Below are 25304 nucleotides of genomic sequence, written 5' to 3'. Positions count from 1 at the left end.
CAGCATTCTTCAAAGCAAAACTTGCGGGTCAGTGGTTGTGGCCATTCATACTCTGATTCTTCCCTCTCTCCTTAAAGAATGACCTGAAGATGGTTTCCCGCAGTTATCCGTGGGGACGGGAACAGTGATGAATTTTGTCACCGTGTCATTCTCTAGCTTGAGCATCTGCACCAGTTCAGGTATTTATAGATTTTTAAGTTAAGCAGGGCTTTCACTAGGAGGGACAGGGAAGGGTCAGAGAGTACTTTTCGTGCTTTTTCATTTTCTGCTTTCAAGCTATGCTACTGATGTTGCATTTTCAACTTACATTACTTCAGAATGGAAAAATAAATTCTGAATGCTTAATCAGGACATCACACCTGTGCTCCAAAATCAGCATTCAAGAAGGAGAAAATGGTCACCATTCCTGGACCCACACCTTTTATGCGGAAGCTATGATATCAGCTTATTTGTAGTCACTCTCAACAGTCACTGTTTCATGCAATACAGAATTCTTAAAAGCTGGCAATTTTACTTGTACCTGTTACAATAATAGACAGCGTTATTGGGATCCAGTTCCACAGCGTGAGTATAACAATCCACTGCAGCCCTATAGTTCTCTTCCTTCATATGATTATTACCTGCAACAATTCAGAATATTGTAGGAGAGTTAAGAACAAAGTGGTTGCCATTTTCAGCATGAGGACTTTGGTTGTCCTAAACCCTGCCAGGAACCATTGAAAGGGGGTATCCTATCTGGCAAAATAACCAGGGACTGCTGTACTAAGGGGTTCGCTGCTGAAAGAGCAGGGATTGAGGGAAGAACTTTGGGAAAGAAGAGTTATCCTCCCCAAGAGTGGAATAGGGGAGAGACCTGTTTGAGGCCAGAGGTGGATAAAAGGAAGATCCAGTCCTGTGTTAGCTTAGTGGCTGGGAAAAAGCCCAGCAGGACGCTTGACTGGTGGGAAAGCAGAAAAGCTGCAGCTCCAGACAGTCCTATAAGGCAGGATAAGTTTGGACAGTTGCGCGCTAAATGGACCCTGATAGAGATTTAACTTGGGGTGCCTATCATCCAATTAGTTTCCTGGGAACACCCTTAAAAAAGGGGGGGTGTGAGCAATGATAACTTTGCATATCTTATGGACACCCTGATGCTGCTTTGAAGTGAAATCCTGGTCACCATCAGTGGGCCCATTGCTCAAACAAACCACTTAATCAAAATAAGTTTAATTTAAACATTTTTATTTTTGGACATAGTTTGGAAGGTAGGGGAAAGTTTTTTATGCCAATGACGCTACTGTCCTGAATACTGCAAAATATTAACTTGTTTTATTTAAACTGGTTGGGCTCCGAGGCTTAACAGTTTATAGTTTATTTAAAATTTACTATACTGCCTAAGCTATGTACCATATATCTCAGCGGTTTGCAATTCTAAAACAAGAATAAAAGTTTGAAAAGGAACTATAATGTCTACAGGATAGAATACATTCAAACTCACAAAGAAGAATAGATAAGATTTGAAAGTAAAAGGTGAAAACTAAGGAGACAAAAAAAATTATTGGAAAACCGCTCTGAACTCAATCAATTCTGAATATATTTATGAAAATAAATAAAAATAAAATAAGAATATAGAAAACAGAAATTTAAGAACATAGAAATTAGATGCACTTTTTACTTAATTAACATTTATGAGATTGATGCATTGGCTTTTTTTTTTTTTATATTTTTTATTCTTTTTTTAAATTCTTACATCAAGTGAAATACATGTAATACATTCAATTATGAAAAAACACTTGAAATTATTATTAAATGTTCTTACAATGTGAATTAAATAAACCCTTTATCAGAATTTTATATCATATTAATATTACAATAGTTTTCCCTCCCTACCCCTTCTATATGTTCTATACATGTGTTATTATATCTGATCAGTAGAATAATTTGTCAATGGTCCCCATATTTTATTGGCTTTTTAATTTCCTGTCATAATCAATTAACAGAAGAGTATTTGTTGGTTTATATGCTCACATTTATATGCTGGAATAACTAAAGGTTACCATAGCCTCTGGATTGCATTTTCTCCAGAAAGGTGACTAGAACTGTACACTCGAGAATGACACAGGGACAAATTTTTCCCTGTCCCCGTGAGAACTCGTTTTCCCATCCCGGAGAGTTCTTTTCCTTTCCTTGCCCCATTCCTGCAAGCTCTGTCTTCATCTGCACAAGCCTCAAACACTTTAAAATCATAAGTGTTTGAGGCTTGTGCGGTTAAGGCAGAGTTTACAGGAATGGAACAGGGACAGGGACAAAACTCACAGGGACAGGTCGGGGAAATTGAGTTCCTGAAGACGGAGAAAAATTTGACCCCATGTCATTCTCTACTGTACACTAAAGGGGCAGACAATGAAAGTTTCAAAAAGCATCCCTGCTTTCATTGTGCTAATAAGGATTTATACCGCCAACACGTTTCACCCGAAGGGGTTTTATCAAGGCACCATATCCCTAATAGAATCAAAACAAACATTTTAATACTCACATTTCTAAACTATGTTACTATCTTAGACTTAGGGCTCCTTTTATCAAGGTGCGCTAGCGGGGTTAGCGCTAAGCCCTGTGGCAAGCCAAAAAACGAACGCCTCGTCAATGGAGGCGTTAGCGACTAGCGCGGCAGGCAGTTTAACGTGCAGTGTTCCACGCGTTAAACCCCTACCGCACCTTGATAAAAGGAGCCCTTAGTTAACTACCATATCCCAACATCGTGGGAACACTTTTTACAGATGGCTCTTTTATAAAAAATGCAAAGATATTCAAACCTTTCATTATGCTAATAAAAGCAGCAGCATATACCTAGGTTGCATTCTATTAACCAATCATATCCAACCATTCTAATCACTACTGCAAGGAAATCACCAATTTATCATTTACTAAGAACAAAGGCTACCGAGACATAACACTGCTTCCATTATCTCCAATTCTACCAGCTAAAAGGGGGAAAGAACTTGTAGTCAATTTATTCAAGGGCAGCCTCTTATGTATAATTCTGATACAGCATTGTAGAGCTGATAAACAAAAACATTGCCTTCCCCCTAAATATACTGAAGTTACTGTAAAATTGAGAAATCTAAAGTCGGTGCAAGAGAATGAAAAGCAACATCTTGTGTGAAAAATAAACCATGTTTACCAAATGCAAATCAATCTACTCAAGTCTATACAAGTTGCTAGTGAATTAGTCCATTGCTTACCTTCATCTTTCAACTGGTCGGCTTTCTCCAAATCTTCTGGTGAGGAAGAAGAGTCTGAGAGAGAGAGTTTGTCATCCTGCAAAATAAAAGATGATAAAATATATGAAAACTCTTTATACATGTGAAAACTGTTTATACAGAATCTATTAATTTGATTGCAAAGAAGGATTTTAACTCAGTTACAAGAAAGGAAACTCACCAGGAGAGTATGAACATAAGAATTGCCGCTGCTGGGTCAGACCCAGTGGTCCATCGTGCCCAGCAGTCTGCTCATGCGGCGGCCCTTAGGTCAAAGACCAGTTCCCTGATTGAGTCTAGCCTTACCTGCGTACGTTCTGGTTCAGCAGGAACTTGTCTAACTTTGTCTTGAATCCCTGGAGCGTTCCAGTTTTCTACCACTCTCTGGGTGAAGAAGAACTTCCTTATGTTTGTCCAGAATCTATCCCCTTTTAACTTTAGAGAGTGCCCTCTCGTTCTCTCTACCTTGGAGAGGGTGAACAACCTGTCTTTATCTACTAAGTCTATTCCCTTCATTATCTTGAATGTTTCTATCATGTCCCCTCTCAGTCTCCTCTTTTCAAGGGAGAAGAGGCCCAGTTTCTCTAATCTCTCACTGTATGGCAACTCCTCTAGCCCCTTAACCATTTTAGTCACTCTTCTCTGGACCTTTTGAGTAGTACTATGTCCTTCTTCATGTACGGTGTATGCATCAAAAAGGGAAATTATATAGAGTATGTATTAACATGCATAATGCCTAATTTCCCATATGATTCTTTACTCATCTCCTCACTGGAGTGGAGGTTTGCTGATAGGAATTTCTTCAAAACACACATGCTGGTCTAGACAACGCAACTTCTATCTGTCTATTCAGTCTAGGGATAAGGGGGCACTTCAGCAGAAACATATGACATAGTATTACGATTCCTAGAAGTCTTGGTTTTGTCCCAGAAATGGAGGTCTGATGAAAACTTCTCTTTCCTCTTCGTCATAAGAGAGCACCAAAATAATAAAAATAAAGAGATTTGACAGCTCAAACTGCAGCAAACTTGGATCAGTCAAGCTTATTACATGCAACAAATGCAGCAAGTTTTTACTCTCTTCTAACCTTATGATACCTTACCTAATTTATTAATTTACTTGAGTAGCTCTAAATAAGTCATTGTACGAAGGAGGTTATTTCCAAATGTATTATACCTGATGATGCTGCAAACATCCCTGAATGTTATTTGATAAGGTGGACTAAAATCAAAATTGTAATAATAGTAAATGGAGTAGACAGAGCTAACACTTACCTTATAAAGAGACTTTGTGAATATATCTGCTAAGGGTTGCTGTACTGCAAGATGTGTGTCTTCTAGACTAATCTTAAAAACAGTTTCCAAACACTGAACTGCAACTACAGAAACAAACAAAAAAAAAAGACAACATTTTAAAATATAGTAGGGACACCCCAATTTAAAGTGACTGCTTTACTTGTACATGGTACAAAATCCCATGGGGCTGTAAAACTGTCATGATGGAACAGGCCTTTCAGTACAGTATCATCAGTGGAATGATCTCAGAATGGCTTTCCTATGCAAAAAATAAACCTGGTTAGTAGCTAAAACAAAGTTTATCCAATTTTATTCATCTCAGCACTTAACCTGCCACCATCAGTAAACAGAAATTACACCCCATTTGAAGGTCCTTTTAGAAGCCTTATGTGGCTTCTTCATGTTTAAATAGTATAGACTACCATTTACACATGTAGCCAATTTCAGAAGTCCATAAAAACAACAAAGATGATGCCGATATCCCACGGATTAAGCCAAGTAATCAGAGCAGAGTGGAAATCATAACAGACATGCAAAGGGGGACAAAGTTCAATCAATTCTTTATTGTGGAAATGCACACAGATGACAGAGGACTAATTGAACTTTGTCCCCTTCACATGCCTGTTTTGATTCCAACTCTGATTGCCAATTTCAGAAGGCCATTATTTATATGTGTACAGCTTCAAAGGGGGAAACGTCATGGGTGTGGTAATGGTAGGGGTCCAGAAAGTTATATATGTAATTCTTTTAAAGATTTCCTTGTCTCAACAGCATTTGTTACAGTAAATTGCACTCGGTTGCAAAACAAACTATCTGAAGTAGAAATTTAAGGACTGGTATTACAATGATTTCAAGGCTTTTTGATGAAAAGACACTACAGAGTATTAAAAGACAGATCCTTCTCTGATTATTGGTCTCCACCGCAAGGATCTCCTATCTCATTACTATTATGCAACAGTTTTATGACCACACAAAGGTGCCGATTCACTAAATTCAGCGATTGTCGCTAAACCTGTTTTCACAGGTTTAGCAACGATCGCTGCTACCCACCCAATTCATTAAATGGCCCACTGCGTATTTTCCAATCCGATCCGACCCAACCCATGCAAATGAGTAAAACCCCATGCAAAATAGCCAAGCGATTGATTTTGTTTGGCTATTTTGCATTGGGTTTTACTATCCTAAACCCGATTGATGTAGACCTGTCGGTAACTGTGTGATTTCACCACAAGATAAGTGTTGCCTTTTTTGCTCTCATTATGGTAACACCTTATGCAAGAAACCTATACTTTACTAACATTTAAAGGTCCAGTTTAAGGGTTCTCACCATAAGGAATATTTATAGATATTAACGTTTAGATAGCACATACACTTGATTTAAAAGGGAGGGAGGAGTGAGCATATATGATTAAAAACAGAGCACAGGAACTCTCCACAACCATTTCCAATTGGCGATCTACACAGGGCAGGAGCGTAAGAAGATTGCTCCTGCCCTGAAAGCCCGCTAGACCACTAGGTAAGGCCGGGATGCTGGGGGGAAGGCAAAAATATGGGTGTTTTTTTCCCCCTCTCCCCAAAAAAATCGCAATTATGTAAAATTGCGAGTGCGGAAACCGCAAATGGGGAGGAGGAAGTGTAAATAATATTTAAAAATTTGAATAAATTTTGCCCTTTGATCATGCACGTATAGGGAGGGTGGGTGGGAGGGGAGTTATTTTTATTTAGAGTGCAATCGTTGGTTAGGTATAAAGGGGGAGGTTGATATATGTATTTGTCATAAATATAATCTGATAGAATTTAAGTGTTGTTAAAGTATCAAATGTCTGTAAAATATGTTGCACTTATTTTTGGCTTTAAAATGAATAAAGATATTAAAAGAAAAAAATTATAATAAATCAACAAGGTTTCTAGACCGATGATAAAAATCATACCCCAGCAAGACTCTCAGTGGAGGGTGAAGGTTGGGTGTTTGAGGTCTTTTCCTTGTTTTTAGATAAGCACATCTATTGTGTTACAGAAATTTCCTCTCATTTTCTTGGGATATAATTTATTTAATTGAGGAAGGTTTTTTTTCTTCTCATCAATGTTTTCTTGGAAATCTCCCAGACAGGTCTTATTTCTGCTTACCTTCTAAGCTCTCCTGTTCATCAGAAGTGAAAGTATCCAGCTGAGACTGTTCCCGTAAAAAATGAAGGATTGCATACACCAGCCGTTTAACTGATGCCATTTCCACACTTTACCACCTATATCTAAGTAATCCTAATCAAAGAAAAAAAAAAGGTTAATCTTCGTGTAGATCTGTAAAAATGTTAAATTTGATTTTTATTTTAATCCAATTCACAGAGAAAGCTAGGTCTTCCTTGGAAATTTATTTTCCAGGTTATGGTATTATAATTCATAACAAATGCCTTTTATTATACTACAACGTAAGTTTCTCCTCGTCTCCGCTCTATATCAAGAATACATTTCAGCATTTATTACACAGGCAATGTAACATTTCGAAGCCTCAGTGGAATGCGTTCATCTACCATTCTTTGTGGTCTCAAATTCTGCCAAGTTTCAGAGCTGAACAAACATCTACAGAGATTTTCTATTATAGATTTTGGGCACCATAATAAAATATTTAGGCAAGTTCAAAGAGCACTATGGGCCTGTTTTACAAAGCCGCGCTAGCAGCTGTCACGCGGCAATAGACCCGAAGCCATTTAAATCTCTATGGGCTTCGGGGCTGTTACCGCGGCTTTGTAAAACAGGTCCTATATCTCATGAAAATTTACTCCTGTGCATAACTGATATAGATCTGAATTTTGCAGAATTGAACCATGTGTGATTTTTGCTAAAGGGTCAACTTACCCATTTTGTGGCTGGTAGTAGTGAGAGGTAAATACATATTGAAATTGGCCATTGAATAAAAATATTGGCTATTCAAAGAGAAGGTGAACAGATAGTCAAATAAGGACAAGTTAGTTGTAGAACGCACTCACATTTCCTATGTAAGAACCTAATTACCCTTTACAGAGAAGGGAAATCATCCTGGGGACACTTTGCATGTCCAAGTGCTTTGAAAATGAGCCCCTCCCCCAGCCTCATAAAATAAGGGCAGTAAAACTACACGGATCCTAAACACAGGTCTATTTCCAAACAGCTCTTCTACATATTTTGAAACTATCATTTGGCTCCAGTTCCAAATAAATCAATAAGGAAAACCTCCACACTTGCAAGTTTAAGGGAAAGAGGAATTACTGGCATGCAAGGCCAGTATATGTTAGAACATAAAATTAATTGACCAAACAGCACAATAGTTCAAGTTAAATTTTCTGTGAGAGTATAGCCCAAACTTCAGATTGGAAGGGTGTATATTCTCTTACTCCTCTTAACTCACTTCACAGTAAATAGTACAACGTTTATAGATCCTCAGAAGTGCCACCTAGCACTCATACAAATTCATTGTGTTGGGCTTTATGTACCACTTCCTCATCGGATCTTCCATACTTTGCTATTAAATTTATAAATACTTTTTTCCACCTTAGTGTATAAATAGTTGAAATACTTAGCTTAAAACTTGTGGTCATGCTTTCAGGGATTTATACCGCCAACATGTTTCACCAAAAGGCATTTTGTAACTAAGTTTTTCCAGTTAATTTTCCCTTCCCTGTTCTACATGTTGGTGCCGCCCCTATGATGATGTCATCTTCAGCAGTCCAGGCTGGGTGAGTGTATTTAAGTGAGACAGGAACAAGCCGTGGCCATTTTGAATTAACTATTCAGTGGTCGGTTATAGCGGCGTTAAGCTTTAGAAAAGTAAGCTGAAAGGTTTGAATGTCTGTGCATTTTTTTTATTAAAGAACCATCTGTAAAAAGTGTTCCCACGGTGTTGGGATATGGTACTTAACTAAGTCTAAGATAGTAATATAATTTAGATATGTGAGTATTAAAATGTTTGTTTTGATTCTATTAGGGATATGGTGCCTTGATAAAACCCCTTCGGGTGAAACATGTTGGCGGTATAAATCCCTGAAAGCATGACCACAAGTTTTAAGCTAAGTATTTCAACTATTTATACACTAAGGTGGAAAAAAGTATTTATAAATTTAATAGCAAAGTATGGAAGATCCGGTGAGGAAGTGGTACATAAAGCCCAACACAATGAATTTGTATGAGTGCTAGGTGGCACTTCTGAGGATCTATAAACGTTGTACTATTTACTGTGATGAGAATTAGGAGGGTAAGAGAATATACACCATTCCAATCTGAAGTTAGAACATAAGATTAGCCATACTGGGCCAGACTAATGGTCCATGTAGCCTAGTATCCTGTTTCCACAGTGGTCAAACCAGAGCACAAGTACCTGGCAGAAACCCAAATAGTAGCGACACTTCATGCTAGCGATCCTGGGGTAAGCAGTGGCTTTCCCCACGTCTGTTCTAGTAGCAGATTATGGACTTTTGAGCTAGGAACCTATCCAAACTTTTTTTAAAACCCTTCTATGTTAATTGCTGTTACCACATCCTCTGGTAACAAATTCCAGAGCTTAACTATTTTTTGAGTGAAAAACTATTTCCCTCACTACTGTAACCACCTATACAATCTTTATTCTGCATCTTTTCTTCACAAGCGTGCTCTTTCTAAAACAGCAGCAGTCAGAAGACACTAAGCTCTTTCCTCTTCATATACCGTCCAACCTCAGTCCCATTTTGCTGCCATGGCCTTAATCAAGTTTATTCAAATTTGTTAACCCACTTACCAAATTTCTAAGTGGCAAATGTAAAATGAAATTAAAATCATGGAAGTACAAATTTTAGACAAGCACATTAAGATACAAAGGGTAAGGGATGGAACAAAAAAAAAAATGCATAGGATAAAGAGACATATAGGGGAAAAAACAATGGGGTGGGAAACTGTCTGCGAAAAAGAAATTGAAAAATTGAAAAAGGTTATAGGTCATAAGCGTCTTCAAACAAGAATGTTTTGAGACTCAACTTAAATCTCTCTAGTCAGGTTTCTTCCCGCAGGTGTTTTGGCATAGAGTTCCATAGCTGAGGGGCCATTACTGAGTAAATTGATGTACGAATGGTATTTATTTCTCATGACCGCAAATTATTTTTGTATTGTTTTGTTGATTTGTGGTTGCATAGTACAGCATCTGTCTATCGTCATTCCTAGAAGTTTTAGAGTGGGTTTTAAGGGATATGTGATTGTGTTTATTACTAGATTTGTTATGGTTGGGGTTTTATTATTTTCGAGGAGAATGAATTTTGTCTTGTCTGGGTTCAGTTTCAGTTTGTGATTTTTCATCCATGTTGCTACTGCTTCAAGTGTCCTGTGTAGTGTGTCTGTCATGGAGGACGTTGGTTGGTCAAAAGGAAGGAGAATGGTGATGTCGTCTGCATAGCTAGAGGAGGTTAATCCTAAATTGTCCAAGCAGGTACCGAGGGATGCGATGTACAGATTGAAGAGAGTATGTTCCAGCTGTTGGATGGGTCGAGTATTGCTGCTGTTTTTTATTGCTCTCTCTCTCTCAATATTGTGGGCTAAATATCGGCGTTAATATTTTTCCTTTTGTTTTATTATTATGAAGATTTGATCTGATTCAAGTTGTAATTGTTATACTTGATTGGAAGATTTGAAATGTTATAAATAAATAAAAACAAAAGTAAAATGGCATAATGAGTGTATAATCCAGAACTATGGACCGATTTTTGCCTAAATAAAAAACGTGTTATACAAACGTGGTGTTTGTGAAACATAATGATATATAAATGTAAACTAATTTTTTATGTGCATGCAGGTTGTATGTGGTATGGAAATATATATGAGGGGTGAACATGACAAGTGTTGGTGATGGGCAGTAAGCTTATGGTAAAAGAGGATGTGTATGAGATGCAAAATTAGTGTCCATGTACAAGTGTGTTTAAAAGCCTACATTTGTAATCTGTACGTCTTCATGGAACAAAATCTATTATCCATAAGAATAGCCTTACTGGGTCAGACCAATTATCCATCAAGCCTAGTAGCCCGTTCTCACGGTAGCCAATCCAGGTCCCTAGTACCTGGCCAAAACCCAAGGAGTAGCAACATTACATGCTACCGATCCAGGGCAAGCAGTGGTTTCCCCCATGTCTTTCTCAATAACAGACAATGGACTTTTTTTCCAGGAAATTGTCCAAATGTAACCTTTTTCATACTGTAGCGTAAAAGACCCCCCAAAATAAGAGACTTCAAATGCTCGAGAGCAAAAAAGATATTTTTACCCTTGCGTATTGTAGTAAACATTTACAAGGATATCTCAATAAAAATGTAGTACATAAATCTTTAGTCTGGTTTTTTAACGTGAAAAATACTTTCCTTCTCTTTTGGTTGTCTTAGCAACATCCAGAAACATGCAAGGAGAAGGTCCGCCAGCAGGAGGAACTGGGCATTCTTCCTTCTGTCTTCTTCTATTTAAGGTACGGGGCAAGGGACATGGGGGGGCTGCATTGCCGAGGCAGGAGGGAGTGGGCATCTCTCCTGCCAATGATCTTCACATGGGAGGGTGGAGGGGTCAGGAGTGTAGGGGTTCTGGGTTTCCAAGGTAGGAGGGAGTAGGCATTCCTCCTGCTGACATTCTTTGAAGGGTCGGAGGAGAGGGGTTGGGATTGGGATTGGGGGGGTTCCAATGCAGGAGAGAGTGGGCACCCTACTGCCTTTTTTTTTTTTTTTTTTTTAAGGAGGGGACACAACCTTTTTTTAAAATGGGGACAGATATTGTGTGTGTTTAAACACATGCACACACCATCTGTGCCCATTGGAAAAAAAGAAGTCTTCCTACCCCGAACAGGAGACTGCTTTGGGGATTTCCCTACCGCTCACCTGTTCAGGCTTCTTCTGCTGACTCTGTGCATGTGTCAAAGTCGTTTTTCCAAACACTGATGGAGTGGGATTACAGTAGACCTCTGCAAAAAACTCATTTGCATGGTAAGTCGTTTGAACATCGATCGCCATTTTGAAATCAGACAACTTGTCAGCCCCAGAGTGGTCCACTGGATTTTAGGGATGCTTTTAGTGCACCCAGGCCTGAATCCAGATTCACCCAAGTGAGAATTGGCTACTTATATGTTAATCTCTCCTTTTAATGAAATAAATAAAGAGACTATTACAGTATCTATACAACACAACCACCTACTACCACTGCTCAAGGCACACTGGCGGCTGGCTGAGTGAGGACTTGTCACTCTTTGCTGCATCCCCTGAAATTCCATCTCACACCCCAGGTTGGGAACTCCTGCTCTAGCAGCAATGCTCCACACTCAATAACCTGAGGTTATGGGTTCAAACCCTGCACTATTCTTTGTGACCCTGTGCAAGTCATTATTGTCCCAGGTATATTAGATACTGTGAGCCTGCTGGGACAGATAGGGAAAATACTTGAGTACTTGATTGTAAACCGCTTAATACACCTTATCCAAGTAGTATATCGAATCCCAATTCCCCACACTGTCTCTCATTCAGTTTCTCCCACTCCCATCCCCCGTCTCCCTTTCTCAGTTGTTTATCTTACTCTCTCATATTTCTCTTGTCCCCCATCAAGCTCTCTCTCAGCCCTTTCAAGTCCCCTCTATCTAAATCGCTGAAGACAGGTCTATATGTTTAAGCTACTGAGCGTTTGCAACAATACTGAAAGCAAATTCCTCCCTCACTGTTGTTACTTAGCAAAAAGTGCCTTTCAGCAGAACTGTAGGAAAACAGTGCTGACTAGACAGAAAGTTGGCACATCTACCCAAGGAGTCATCCAAGAAACAGCAAGCTGCATTCTTAAAATATCCAGTGATTTGTAATGAGTGGGTTCTTAGCCAGTGATGGTGAATTCAGAGGAAAAGTAAAACTCTGCTGAAGGCAAATGCTTTCATTTAAAATATCAGTTTTTCAGAAAAATAGGTTGTCAATGTTAATTTGTCGAGCTTAGAGGAGTTTCATGTGAGATTTCCTCCTCACTTTCACATCAGAAAGGTTCCTTAGAATGAACTATTCCTATTTAAGGATCCAAAATGCACTACCAGAATCCTATATGCAACCTCTGTTATTTGAGATCATTTTTTTTTCTGCACGTTTTGGAATTGATTTTAGGGAGGATGTTTAGATAGTTCTTGTAGGTTTCTATTTATTGATTAATAGGTGGAAGTGTGTGTGTGTGTGGGGGGGGGGGAATGATTTCTTTTTTATATAAATTCTTGTAAGTTTGCTGTGCTTTAATTTTAATATTCTATGTAAGTGTATTAATTATGCACAACTGTAGTTTAAAAATTAAATAAAGAATAAAAAAAAAAAGGAGGAGGTGCATCTTCCTCCTCTGCCACTCTAGATCTGCCTGTTCCTTTGAGCCACACAGCTGTGCAGAGGCCCATACTGATCAAATGTATAGTTGGGCCAGAAATGGCAAAGAAGCAGTACACAGCCTAATATACAACCATGCACCCCCTACCTCTTGATTGTGTGATCAAGGGAGATATGGAAACATAGAGAAACATAGAAACATAGTGGCAGAAAAGGGCTATAGCCCACCAAGTCTGCCCATTCCAAAGTATTCGCTCCCGAATTTACTCCCTTAAAGATCCCACGTGAGCATCCCATTTACTCTTAAAATCCTTCACGCTGCTGGCTTCAACAACCTGCAGTGGGAGTTTGTTCCACTGATCCACCACTCTTTCGGTGAAGAAGTACTTTCTGGAGTCTCCTTGAAACTTCCCTCCTCTGATCTTCAGCGGATGCCCTCTGGTGGTCGAGGGACCCATAAGACAGAAGATATCATCTTCCGACTCAATGCGACCCGTGATGTACTTAAACGTTTCAATCATGTCTCCCCTTTCTCTTCGTTCCTCAAGTGAGTACAGTTGCAACTTCTTTAGTCTTTCTTCATACGTTAGATCCTTTAGCCCCGAGACCATCCTGGTGGCCATTCGCTGAACCGACTCGATCCTCAGCATATCTTTACGGTAGTGTGGTCTCCAGAATTGAACACAGTACTCCAAGTGAGGCCTCACCATGGATCTGTACAATGGCATAATGACTTCAGGTCTCCTGCTGACAAAACCTCTGCGGATACAACCCATCATTTGTCTTGCCCTGGAGGAAGCCTTCTCCACTTGATTGGCAGCCTTCATGTCATCACTAATAATCACTCCTAGATCACGTTCTTCCTTGGTCCTAACCAAGGTCTCTCCATTTAGTGCATAAGTTCTGCGCGGGTTTCTCTTACCCAGGTGCATTACCTTGCATTTTTTAGCATTGAAGCCCAACTGCCAAGTCGTTGACCATCTTTCCAGCAGCAGTAAGTCCTGTGTCATATTGTCAGGTAATAAGCTGTTGCCTACAATGTTGCAAATTTTGGTGTCATCGGCGAACAGTGATACCTTTCCCCTAAGCCCTTGCGTCATATCTCTTATGAATAAGTTGAATAAAATCGGGCCCAAGACTGAGCCCTGCGGTACTCCACTGAGCACGTCCGACGCTTCTGATGGGGTACCGTTCACCACCACCCTCTGTACTCTACCGCTCAGCCAGTCCCCAACCCATTTAGTTAGAGTGTCTCCCAAGCCCATTGATTTCAGCTTGTTCAATAACCTTCGGTGTGGGACGCTATCAAATGCTTTACTGAAGTCCAAATACACCACATCCAGTGCCTCCCCGGCATCCAGTTGTCTAGTAACCCAGTCAAAAAAGCTAATAAGATTGGATTGGCAGGATCTACCCTGGGTGAACCCGTGTTGGTGGGGATCACGTAGATTTTCCTCATCTAGGATTGTGTCAAGATTCCGTTTGATCAGTGTTTCCATGACTTTACACACTATAGACGTGAGACTCACTGGCCTGTAGTTTGCTGTCTCTGTCTTGCTGCCCTTTTTGTGGAGTGGGATTACGTTGGCGGTTTTCCAGTCCAAGGGAAAGATTGAAAGTCCTGTGCGTAGGGAAAGATTGAAAAGCACAGATAATGGTTCCGCCAGGACTTCACATAACTCCCTGAGTACCCTGGGGTGTAGGTTGTCTGGTCCCATGGCTTTGTTCACTTTGAGTCTTGATAGTTCGCTATAGACGCTATCTGGCGTAAATTCGAAATCCTGAAACGGGTCTTTCTGGTTATCTCCCGTCTGAAGCTGTGGACCGTCTCCCGGTGCCTCACATGTGAAGACTGAACAGAAATATTTGTTTAGTAGTTCTGCCTTGGCAGAATCCGATTCTGCAAAGTTACCGTCCGATTGCTTCAGGCGTACAATCCCATCTTTGTTTCTTTTCCTGTCACTAATATAGCTGAAGAAAGATTTATCTCCTTTCTTAATGTTCTGTGCTAGATTTTCCTCCATTTGGATTTTGGCCTCTCTGACTGCTTTTTTGACAGCTCTGGATCTGTCTAGATAGTCCTCTTTCGCCTCCTGTTTTCCTAAATGTTTGTAGGCGATATATGCTTCTTTTTTCTTTTTAACTAGGTCTGAAATATCTTTGCTGAACCATTGGGGTTTTTTGTTTTTCCTGCGTTTACTTACTGTTCTTATGTAGCGGGTTGTCGCTTCATGTAGGATGGACTTTAGAGTCGACCACATATCCTCCACATTGTCAGCTTTTACCTGTTTATATAGCTCTTGATGGATAAATTCTCCTATGCGGTTGAAGTCTGTGCCTCTAAAGTTGAGAACCCTCGTTGCTGTGTGTGACTTAGGGAAACCCTTCTCGACGTTGAACCATACCATATTATGGTCACTGGAGGCCAGTGTATCACCTACTGAGCCTTCCGAGACGCTATCTCCGTTGGTGAGTACTAGGTCTAGTATTGCCTGGTTCCTGGTGGGCTCCGATACCAATTGCTTGAGACGTGCACCCTTTATGGAGGTTAAAATTCTTTTGCTGCTACTTGTAGTCGCGGAGAGTGTGTTCCAATCTGTATCAGGCATGTTGAAGTCTCCTAGTTTTACTGTGTCTCCGCGCAGCGTGATATTCTCTATGTCCTCTATTAATTCCATGTCTTGGTCTTCCTGTTGCCTGGGGGGTCTGTATATCACGCCAAGGTATAGGCATTTTTCATACCCTCTGGCCAGGTTCACCCAGAGGGATTCCCCGGTGTAACTAACATCTGTGATTCTGATAGTTTTGATGCTCTCCTTAGTGTATGGAGGTTGGAGGGAAGTGGTGTAATGTGCAGTAGGGGATTGATAAGCTAGGGGTGTATGCCATTGGAAGGTGGGGGATAGAAAGCTAGGGGCTTTGCCAGGGAGAAGGGGCTACAGGAAGGAGGGGGCTAGAGAGGGCTTCAGGGGATATGTGCCATTGGAGGGTGGAATGTAGAAGCTGGAGGACGTATGTGTCATTGGGCAAAGGCTTGAGAAAGCTGAGAAGAGCAATGTGGGTAGGGTAGGGTAGCAGGCTGACAAGCTAGCAGGGTGTGTGCTACCGGGCAGTGGGGGACGGGAGGAAGAAAGCTTTGATGTGTGCCAGGGAGGGGGCTAGCAAAAGCTAAAGGAAGCATGGCATGGGAGTTAGGAAAACAGCTGCAAGGGATTTATGTGACTGGGGGAAGAAATAAGAGGTGGAGGTAAGTGCCTGGGGGATGAAGATTTTGCATGAACAAAATTGGGGGTCTTGCTGGAAATTAAGGAGAGAGAATTAGAAGGGACTCTAAATGCTGAAGGGTGTAAAGAGAACTGTGAAGTAGTGCTGCCTGATTTCCAATTCAAATCGATTCACCGATTCGGTGACTGACCCTTCCTCCTCGCCCCCTAAAGCAGGAGCAGCAGCGCTGCCTCTTGCTGGCCAGCTGCTGCCACTCCTGCTTTAGGGAGTGGGGGGAGGTGCTGCAGTATCCTCCGGCTTCCCCCCTGGCCTCCCACTCTTACATTTACCTAATTACAGCAGCGGAGCAGCCTGCAGAGAGGATCGCTGGTGCTGTAGTGATCCTTGCAGGCTGCCACAGGCCTCCAACTGTCGTTCCCTCTGCTGTGATCCTGCCCCTGACATCAGAGGAGGGGCAGGACTGCAGCACAGGTAACGACAGCTGCGGAGGCCAATGGCAGCCTGCAAAGATCGCTACAGCACCAGCGATCCTCTCTGCAGGCTGCTCTGCTGCTGTAATTAAGTAAAGGTAAGACCGGGAGGCCGGGGGGGGGGGGGGGCAGGCCTTCAGTGGGGGTCCCTGGTGTAGAAGTACACAGAGGGAAAGAAGGGGGGTTCAAAGATGTGCATATACCAGACCGGGGGGGGGGGAGAAATAATGGGTCTAAAAACAGAGGAGAGGGAGAGAGATGTGGACAATGGGATTTAGGGAGGGAAGGAACAGAAAGAGAGAGAAGTTGGACACAAGGGATGGTGTGGAAGGGGTGGGGGAAATAGATACTGGATAGGAGGGTAGTTGGGAAGAGAAAAGGAGAACTCATAGACCCTGGGGTGGTGGGGAAGGAGGGAGAGATGCTGGATGAAAGAATAGTTGAGAAAAGGAGAGATGGTGGATCTGGGAATGATGGGGTCCATCGCTGCAACTGTGGGGATGGAGATGGGGGGAAAAAAAGGACAGATGCCAGACCTCCGGGGGAGGGAAGGGAAATGGAAGGGGAGGATAGAAATGGAAGATGGATGGTTAGCACGGAGAAAGAAGAAAGGAGACCCTGGCAAGCAAGTTATCAGAAGACAACTAGAGCCTGGGACCAACATGATTTGAATAATGACCAGACAACAAAAGGTAGAAAAAAGTATCTTACCAGAGTTGGTGTTAGACCGTGAACATGAGCTTGGATTTAACAGAAAAAGGAAGTCTTTTTTTTTTTTTTTTGTTTACACCACATCGCCATTGTGGATAGGAGAGGCAAAGGGGGTGAAGAGGCTATAAAATAAACCCACCATGATGTTTGAAAAAAACAAAAAACAACCCATAACACCCAATTGGGCAGGAAAATCAAATTGAAAAATCAATTCAATAGGCTGAATCAAAATTTTTTTCCTGAGGAATGGATATTCTGTTCTCCATTTAAAGAAAAGATCCATTCATGACACCGGTATATAGTACTCCCCCAATATTCGCAGGGGTTCCGTTCCAAGAACCCCCGTGAATACGGTTTTTCATGGGGGAGCATGAAGAGGGCAGCAGGAGAGCGTGTCAAAGCAGCTCCTGATTGGGTAAAGCCCGACTTAGTGCAGGAAGAGGCAGTCGGAGCATACCGCGAGTGATTTCCTGCTCTCGCGATGCTCCTGCTCTCTCCTGCCTCTCCCTCTGCCCTCTCCTTGTCGGCGGTTCGCGGTCAGAAAATACCGCGAATGACCGGGATCGCAAACCGCTGACCGCGAACAACCGGGGGAACACTGTATAGATGATATATTTATATTATAGGACAGGCACTATTGATGAATTTTATGCATTTTTCAAATGGTTAAATTCATGCAATGAACAAAATCCAATTCACATACTGCTATACTCTTACCATGAAATCACATTTTTGGATGTGAGAACTGAACAGACATCTGCAGGTTTTACAACAAAAGTGCATCATAAAAGCACAGATCGTAACATTTTGCATTCATCAAGCTGCCATCCTAAAGAATGCAAAGACAGTTTACCATACTCACAGTTCCTGTGTTATCGCCGTATATGCAGTAAAGATCAAGATTTTAAACAACAATCTAAACTGTTATGGGAAAAACTAAAAAAGAGGAGCTATTGTGAAAAATCTTTGAAAAAAAGCATATACCCATGCTAATTACAATCGTAGAGATTATCTGCTATCTCTTCAAGTAAAACAAACACCAGATGAGAATATTCAGTTATTTGTAACTCAATACACCAATGTAAGTCCAAGATTGGTTGGTGCTGTGAGAAAACATTGGAACATTCTGCAGATGCATGAGGCTTTCAAAAGGTAAAAAGTTCAGCATTCTCAAGGGGAAAGAATCTAAAAGAAATCTTGTGTCCTTCAACGTTAAAAATTGATTCATCTCATTTAACACAGGCTTTAAGAGGCTACTTTAAATGTGGTCATTGTAAGAATTGTGAAATAACAGTACAGACTAAGGTTTTTACTAACCCTCTGGGTACAAAAAGTTACAAGTTAAATCACTTTGGCAATTGCAACAGTGTCTTTTCTTGTATACATAATTATATGTCCCTGCAACAAAGTTTATGTTGGGAAGACCATCAGAAGTCTAAAAACAAGATTAAATGAACATTGCTCCAATTTGAAGAGGAACAAGACTGAGGCACCCATTTTAGCTCATTGTAGTGATTGTAGACACAAATTTGAACATCTACGATGCCTTGCCATTGATGTAATTTAAATCAATAAGAATGGAGGTGATCTAACATACGACACTGTGCTATTTGGCACTACGATGAGAGCTAAAAGCCAAATATCATCCCATAATAATAAACTTCTATTTATTATGATAGGGGTTGCCATACAGCTTATTCTAAGGAATTGGAAAAACTGGGATAGACTGAACTATTCCTTTTGGTGGGAGTCTCTCTGTTTTTAAGATGGAACGTAATATGGCCATACATCAGGAATATTATAAGAAGTTTCTGAAGATTTGGGAGCCATTGAAAAAATTTTGCAAGAGTGATTGCTGATTATGCCCTTTGGTCGTACACGTCCAGGGTGGGTGGGGGGGGGGGGGGGGAGGGGACAGGCAACAAAATATTAGCATTACAAATTATCTAGAACAGTGGTTCTCAACCCTGTCCTGGAGAACCACCAGCCTGTCAGGTTTTCAGGATAACCCTAACGAATATGCATGGGGCAGATTTCCATGCCTGTCACCTCCATTATATGCAAATCTTTTTCATGCTTATTCATTACGGTTATCCCATAATCCAGACTGACTGGTGGTCCTCCAGGACAGGGTTGGGAACCACTGATCTAGAACACCAACACACCTCCAGGGAGTGGAGGTGTAGATGGAGGTGCTGGAAAAGATTAACTGCTACAGTTTCCTATACAGAACCTACATGACAACTGAATCCCTCATCCCTGTTACACAAGGAAAATACAGGCCATCACTTAGCAACAAAATATGAGATTATAAACTAGACACATAATGGAAAAAAATGAAATGGAAAACAAAAAGAAACCAGACGGTAAGAAGTAAAACTCCAGAGAAACATAGATGCATTTCCTTCGGTACAGAACAAAATACAAGAGCAACATATTTTTAAAGCTGAAGTTTTCTGACCAATTCATTTTTTCAAATTGGGTTGGTTCTGGTCTTACAGCTTCCTTTTGTTGCTTTTCTATGAGTCCCTTTCCAGGATTTTATTTCTGTTTCTTCACTGTCCTGTCTTCTTCCTTATGCCTAACTCTGACACTCATCCTCCTATTTCAATTGTCTTCATTCCTCTTTTTATGAACCAGTAACTAGATTTCATCCCTCCTTCTTGCCACAATCCTCAAAGTCTCTTCTTTCACATATTTATCAGTTTTCCACTTCTTACACTTTCCTCCCTTCTCCTTCCATCCCCATCTCCTTCTCATTCCTACTTCAGCTTTCTGTTCCTTAAATTTCACCCTTCTAGGCTCTAAAACACTATTTGTAGCCCTTTTTAACCCCTTCTCCAGTAGCCAGTCACTACCTCTTTCCCCATATTTCCTTCTCCACTTCCCCAGCATTCACTCACCTACTTCAATATTTTTCTATCCTTTCTTCCACCTTAACCCTTGCATCCATCTCTGTGCCTCTCCATATTCACTTTCCCCTGCATATGTCCACGATTCTTCTCCCTCCCACAATATCTATCCTCCCACCACCAGTGCCCTCCACCTATCCCCAGCTCTTATTTCCTTCCTCCCACTTGTTAACCCCCAGCCTTAGCATCAGACTGGTCTCATCAGTACTTTTCTCCTTGCAGAGAGATGAGCTCCTTTCTTAGCTCAAGCCTCTCTAGCCTCTCTAGCCACAGGCACTGCACAGGAAATAGAAACTTAACATAAAAAATGAAGGCAAATAAAGGCCTATCTAGTCTGCCTAACCCATAGGCAGCAGAATGCTTTTTTGTTCATGGGGGAGGGCCTCCTCTCCCATAGTCTGGCATCTCTCTCTCCTTCCCTCTCTCTTCCCGAGATCTAACATCTCCTCTCTGCGGTCTGGCATCTCTCTCTCTCTCTCCTTCCCATTCAAGTGGTCTAATATATCTCCTTTCTTTGGTCATATCTACTCCCTCCCAGTGTAACATTTCTCCCTCCCTCCTCTCCACCACTATCATGTCCAACAATCATCTCTCTTTCCCTCTCACACCACACACCTATGTCCAACAATTCTCCGTCCCTTTTCCCTCCCCCACCGGCAGCATTTCTTTCTCTCCCTTCCCACTACTCCACCTGTGCAGTATCTCTCCTTTCCTAACCCTCCCCTCTATGCATTTGTCCTTCCCAACCCTCTTCCAGTACATGCAGTTATCTGTCTTTCCCAACCTCATGAGCATCTGTTTTCCCAACTCCCTGCACCCAGCCGCCTCCTCCCCGTCAGATTCTGCACCCAGCCACGCCATCAGACTCTGCACCCAGCCACCCCATCAGACTATGCACCCCCCAGCCACCCCATCAGACTCTGCACCCCCAGCCACCCCGTCAAGACTCTGCAACCAGACCCCCCAGAATCTGCACCCAGCCACCCCCTCGTCAGACTCTGCACCCAGCCAGCCAGCCAGCCACCCCCACCCAACTCTGAACTTAGCTAGTCACCCCCGTCACTCTGCAACCTCACCTGTCAGACTCTGCACCCTCCCAGCCACCTCCCATCAGATTCTGCACTCCCTGTCACTCTGCAGCCCTAGCCACCCCATCAGACTCTGCACCCCATCAGACTATGCACCCAGCCAGCCAACCAGCCACCCCCCCCCCATCAGACTCTGCTCCCTCCCTCATTTGTCTGTCCAATTACACCACTTCCCTCTCCCTCTTCGCTCGTTTGCTGTGCACCATGCCCCACCATCGTACCTCCTCTGGCCTCGTTGTGGCTGCTTTCTTCTGCTGCTGAGCGGTAATGAGCAGGAGTGTGCTTTGGCCCTTTTGCTCGGCTCTCACTGGCTTCTTTGATTGACTCCCGTGAATTCTCGCAAATCGCAAGAATTCATGAGTCAGTCAAAGAAGCCACTAAGCGCCGAGAATGAGCACCAAAGCGCACTCCCGCTTATTGCTGCTCAGCAGCAGAAGAAAGCAGCCGTAATCGACCGGGTGAGTAGTGGAGCAGGAGCCGGAAAGCTCGCTCCTGCCCGCTGCACCTCTGGACCACCAGAGATTAAATGGCACATTTGGGAGGCAACGACTCCTGTGGCCCCTCCCCTCGATCCGACGCCTATGGCCTAACCATACCATCTACTATCTCTCCCTTAGATATCCAGCGTACTTGTCCCAAGCTTTCTTAAATTCAGATACACTTTTTGTCTCCATCACCTCCAATGGGAGGCTACTCCAAGCATTCACCACCTTTTCTGTGAAAAAGAATTTTCTGAGGTTACTCCTGAATCTATCCCTTTTCAACTTCATCCGATGCCCTCTCTTTCTAGCATTTCCTTTCAATTGAAAGACTTGCCCTATGCACCTATACGCTATGTAGGCTTTGAAATGTCTCTATCATATTTCCCCTTTCCTGCCTTTCTTCCAAAGTATACATATTGAGATCAATAAGTCTGCCTCCGTACGCCTTCAAAAAAATCCCATCCCTTATCGAGAAAACTGAATACGCCAAATTACGGCAATTCAGCATGCGCTAAAACCGCTATCACAGCTTAGTAAAAGGAGCCCTAAAAGTTAATTCATCATGAAATAAGGATTAGTTTTAATTATATATCATGAAGCTGTATATTCATGCAATGTTTACATTTTTGGGTAAATGAATTCCATTAATCCATTCATAATGCCATAGAATGCTACATAGAATGCTACATAGAAAATTCACGCTAACAGAATATCTCGGTCATACACAGAGAACACAAATGCCAAATACATAATAGCTCATCAAAAATGAAACAGAAAGACCCATTTTCTCCAATACTGTGCAAAAACAAAAAGATCACACACACTAGGGATGATGTTAAGATAATGCAACTAAGACAATTGCCTACTAGCCAGAGAAAGCCTTAAACCTGCTGGAAACTTGATCGCGGCATGGTCTGGTAATGAGCTTGGGTATCTCCTCCCTAATTTCTGTCCTGGCCCTCATCCTTATCTAACACCAATTCTGGCAGGATCACAATTTAAATCACTAGTCAGAAAGACTTGATTTAAACCATGCCCATGGCATTATGAATGGATTAATGGAATTCATTTACCCAAAAATGTAAACATTGCATGAATATACAGCTTCATGATATATAATTAAAACTAATCCTTATTTCATGATGAATAACTTTTAGGGCTCCTTTTACTAAGCTGTGATAGCGGTTTTAGCGCATGCTGAATTGCCGTGTGCGCTAGACCTTAATGCCAGCATTGAGCTGGTGTTAGTTCTAGCCGCGTAGCATGGGTTTAGTGCGCGCTAAAATCCTGCGTGCACTAAAAACGCTATTGCAGCTTAGTTAAAGGAGCCCTTAGACTATAATGTATCTCAAATAGGAAATTATCTTTAGATATATTTTTCCTCAAAAAAGCATTTTAAAAATCCAATTTAAATAAAAAAATCAGATTAAAAAAAAAAAATCATTGATTTTCATCTACCTTGGGTAGGATATACGTTTCCAATCTGATATATATTCAAATATATTTTATTGAGCTCAACAAAAGCATCAAACATAATACAAACCAAGAACACATAAGCTCAGCATTTTAAGGAACAAAACCCATCCCTACATAAAACCCCCTCACCTGAACACAACCCATCCCAAAGTAAGAAAACCCCCCCAGGGTCCTCCTTCCAAGCACATTACAACCAGAAAATCATACAAGAATTAGGCAAGCCAGGTATAGCAAAAGAAAACAAAATACAAAGATTCAACTGTTCAGCAAGCGGCTCCGTGCCAGCGGGGTCATTGTTGTCCAAAAGGGTTCCCAGGTTTGTTGAAAAACCCTGCCTTGGAGAGAAGCAAAGTCCAACACATCCCTCCGTTCCCACATCAATAAGGTAATCATCCGACATCGCCAAAGAGAGAAGTCGGGAGCAGTATCTTCAAGCCAGTTCAGCAAAATACATTTCAGGGCCACCAAGACAGTCCATTTTAGGAAAGCTGCCGCTCCCCGCACACGAGGAACAATTCCAAACAATAACAAAGGGGAGCGATGAATGTTAATTTTCCAAATGCGCTCCACAAAAACAAAAATAGCATTCCAAAAGGTTTGAACAGCAGGGCAAGTCCAAAACATGTGACCCAAGCCCGCTTCCGGAGCTTGGCATCGGAGACAGGCAGCAGTTTCACGAAAATGGGATAAATACGCCCTCTTAGGAGAGATGTACAATTGGAAAATCAACTTATAATGTTGTTCCCAAAAAGTGGTGTATTTTCGAAAGGCCGGCAACCTATGGACAGCCTGCAAAAGCACATCCTCCGGCAAAGGCACTGCAAGATCATGTGCCCAAGCCTCCCTTAAAGTAGAGTGATCAAACAAGGGGGACTCATCCTTCAAATGGCGATGATGGAATGTGAGAGGAACTGGTAGTTGAGAACCAATGGTAAAAGCCGTAGAAAGTAACTCATAACATGAGGCTTTCAAAGAGCTGGAGGGTAAGGAAGAAACATAATGGTGAATTTGCATATAAGCAAAATAATCCGTGGGGGGGATACCAAACTCCTCTTGCAACTGTGCAAAAGGCTTAATTTTGCCATCATCATCGACCAAATGAAATACATAATGAATTCTCCTTGTATTCCACCGAGCAAAGCTCGGCCCATCTATTCCAGGTAAAAAGGAGCTGTTAAAGCGGATAGGCACAAAGGGAGATACAGAAGCAGAAAGAGCATGAAATTTACAGACCCAGCGCCAAACTTTCCGCAAGGGATGGTGAAGCACTTTCGCAGAGAGAGATTCAGGTTTAAGAGAGGGAAGAAAATGAAGATAGGCACTAAAATGAGTGGAGCGAAAACAAAAAAGTTCCAAAGAAGTATTAGTGAACACTGAGGTACCCCTAAAAAAATCATTAATGTGGCGCATACCACAACCAACAGTCAAATAACGAAGGTTCAATAAACCCAAACCACCCCTGTACCACGGAGCTGCGGCCCTCTTATAAGGCAAACGAGGCCGCTTCCCAGACCAAAGGAATCTCTGAACCAAGCGTACCAGGCGTCTCTCATCTCGAGAAGACAAATAAAGAGGAAGGACCTGAAAAACATATAGCCAACAGGGGACAATAAGCATATTATAAAGATGCACTCGACCTAAGAGCGAAAAAGGGAGAGATCCCCATATCTGTAATTTATTCTGAAGGGCCTGGAATAACGGTTCCACATTCAAACGATACAGCTGAGATAAGTCCTGAGGAATAAAGACCCCCAAGTATTTCAAAGTTGAATCCGCCCAACGAAGAGGAAAGGCATCCCTCCATCGAGAACGCAGCTCAGGCGGGAAAGGCAAGGCCAAGGACTTGACCAGATTAAGAGACAGACCAGAATAAAAGCCAAATTCGGAAATGAGATCCAACGCAGTCGGTAAAGAATCTTCAGGCCTAGTTAGAATCAAAAACATGTCATCCGCAAATGCCAACGTCTTCAACTCATTCCATTCAACACAAAGACCCCTCACATCCGCAAAGCCCCGAAGAGTACAAAGCAAAGGTTCTAAAGAAAGAAGAAACAACAATGGGGAAAGAGGGCAACCTTGTCGGGTGCCACAGAGAA

The 25304-nt window shown here is 41.8% G+C and overlaps 1 protein-coding gene across 1 annotated transcript in view; it reads right to left on the bottom strand.

Moving 5' to 3' along the window:
* SGTB (small glutamine rich tetratricopeptide repeat containing beta) overlaps nt 1–25304 on the bottom strand; it is a 50758-nt gene that overhangs the window by 21900 nt on the left and 3554 nt on the right. The window contains exons 2-5 of the mRNA XM_033930114.1: nt 6662–6793; nt 4514–4617; nt 3222–3297; nt 521–620 (exon numbers count right to left, since the gene is read on the bottom strand). Of these exons, the coding sequence (XP_033786005.1) occupies nt 521–620; nt 3222–3297; nt 4514–4617; nt 6662–6761 (380 nt within the window). The 5' untranslated portion in view covers nt 6762–6793. The remainder of the gene's footprint in view (nt 1–520; nt 621–3221; nt 3298–4513; nt 4618–6661; nt 6794–25304) is intronic.

Source organism: Geotrypetes seraphini, chromosome 1 (assembly GCF_902459505.1).
Source record: "Geotrypetes seraphini chromosome 1, aGeoSer1.1, whole genome shotgun sequence".
NCBI classification, from domain to species: domain Eukaryota; kingdom Metazoa; phylum Chordata; class Amphibia; order Gymnophiona; family Dermophiidae; genus Geotrypetes; species Geotrypetes seraphini.
Note: the sequence above shows the minus strand (reverse complement) of the source record. Positions and strands in the feature narration are given on the sequence as shown.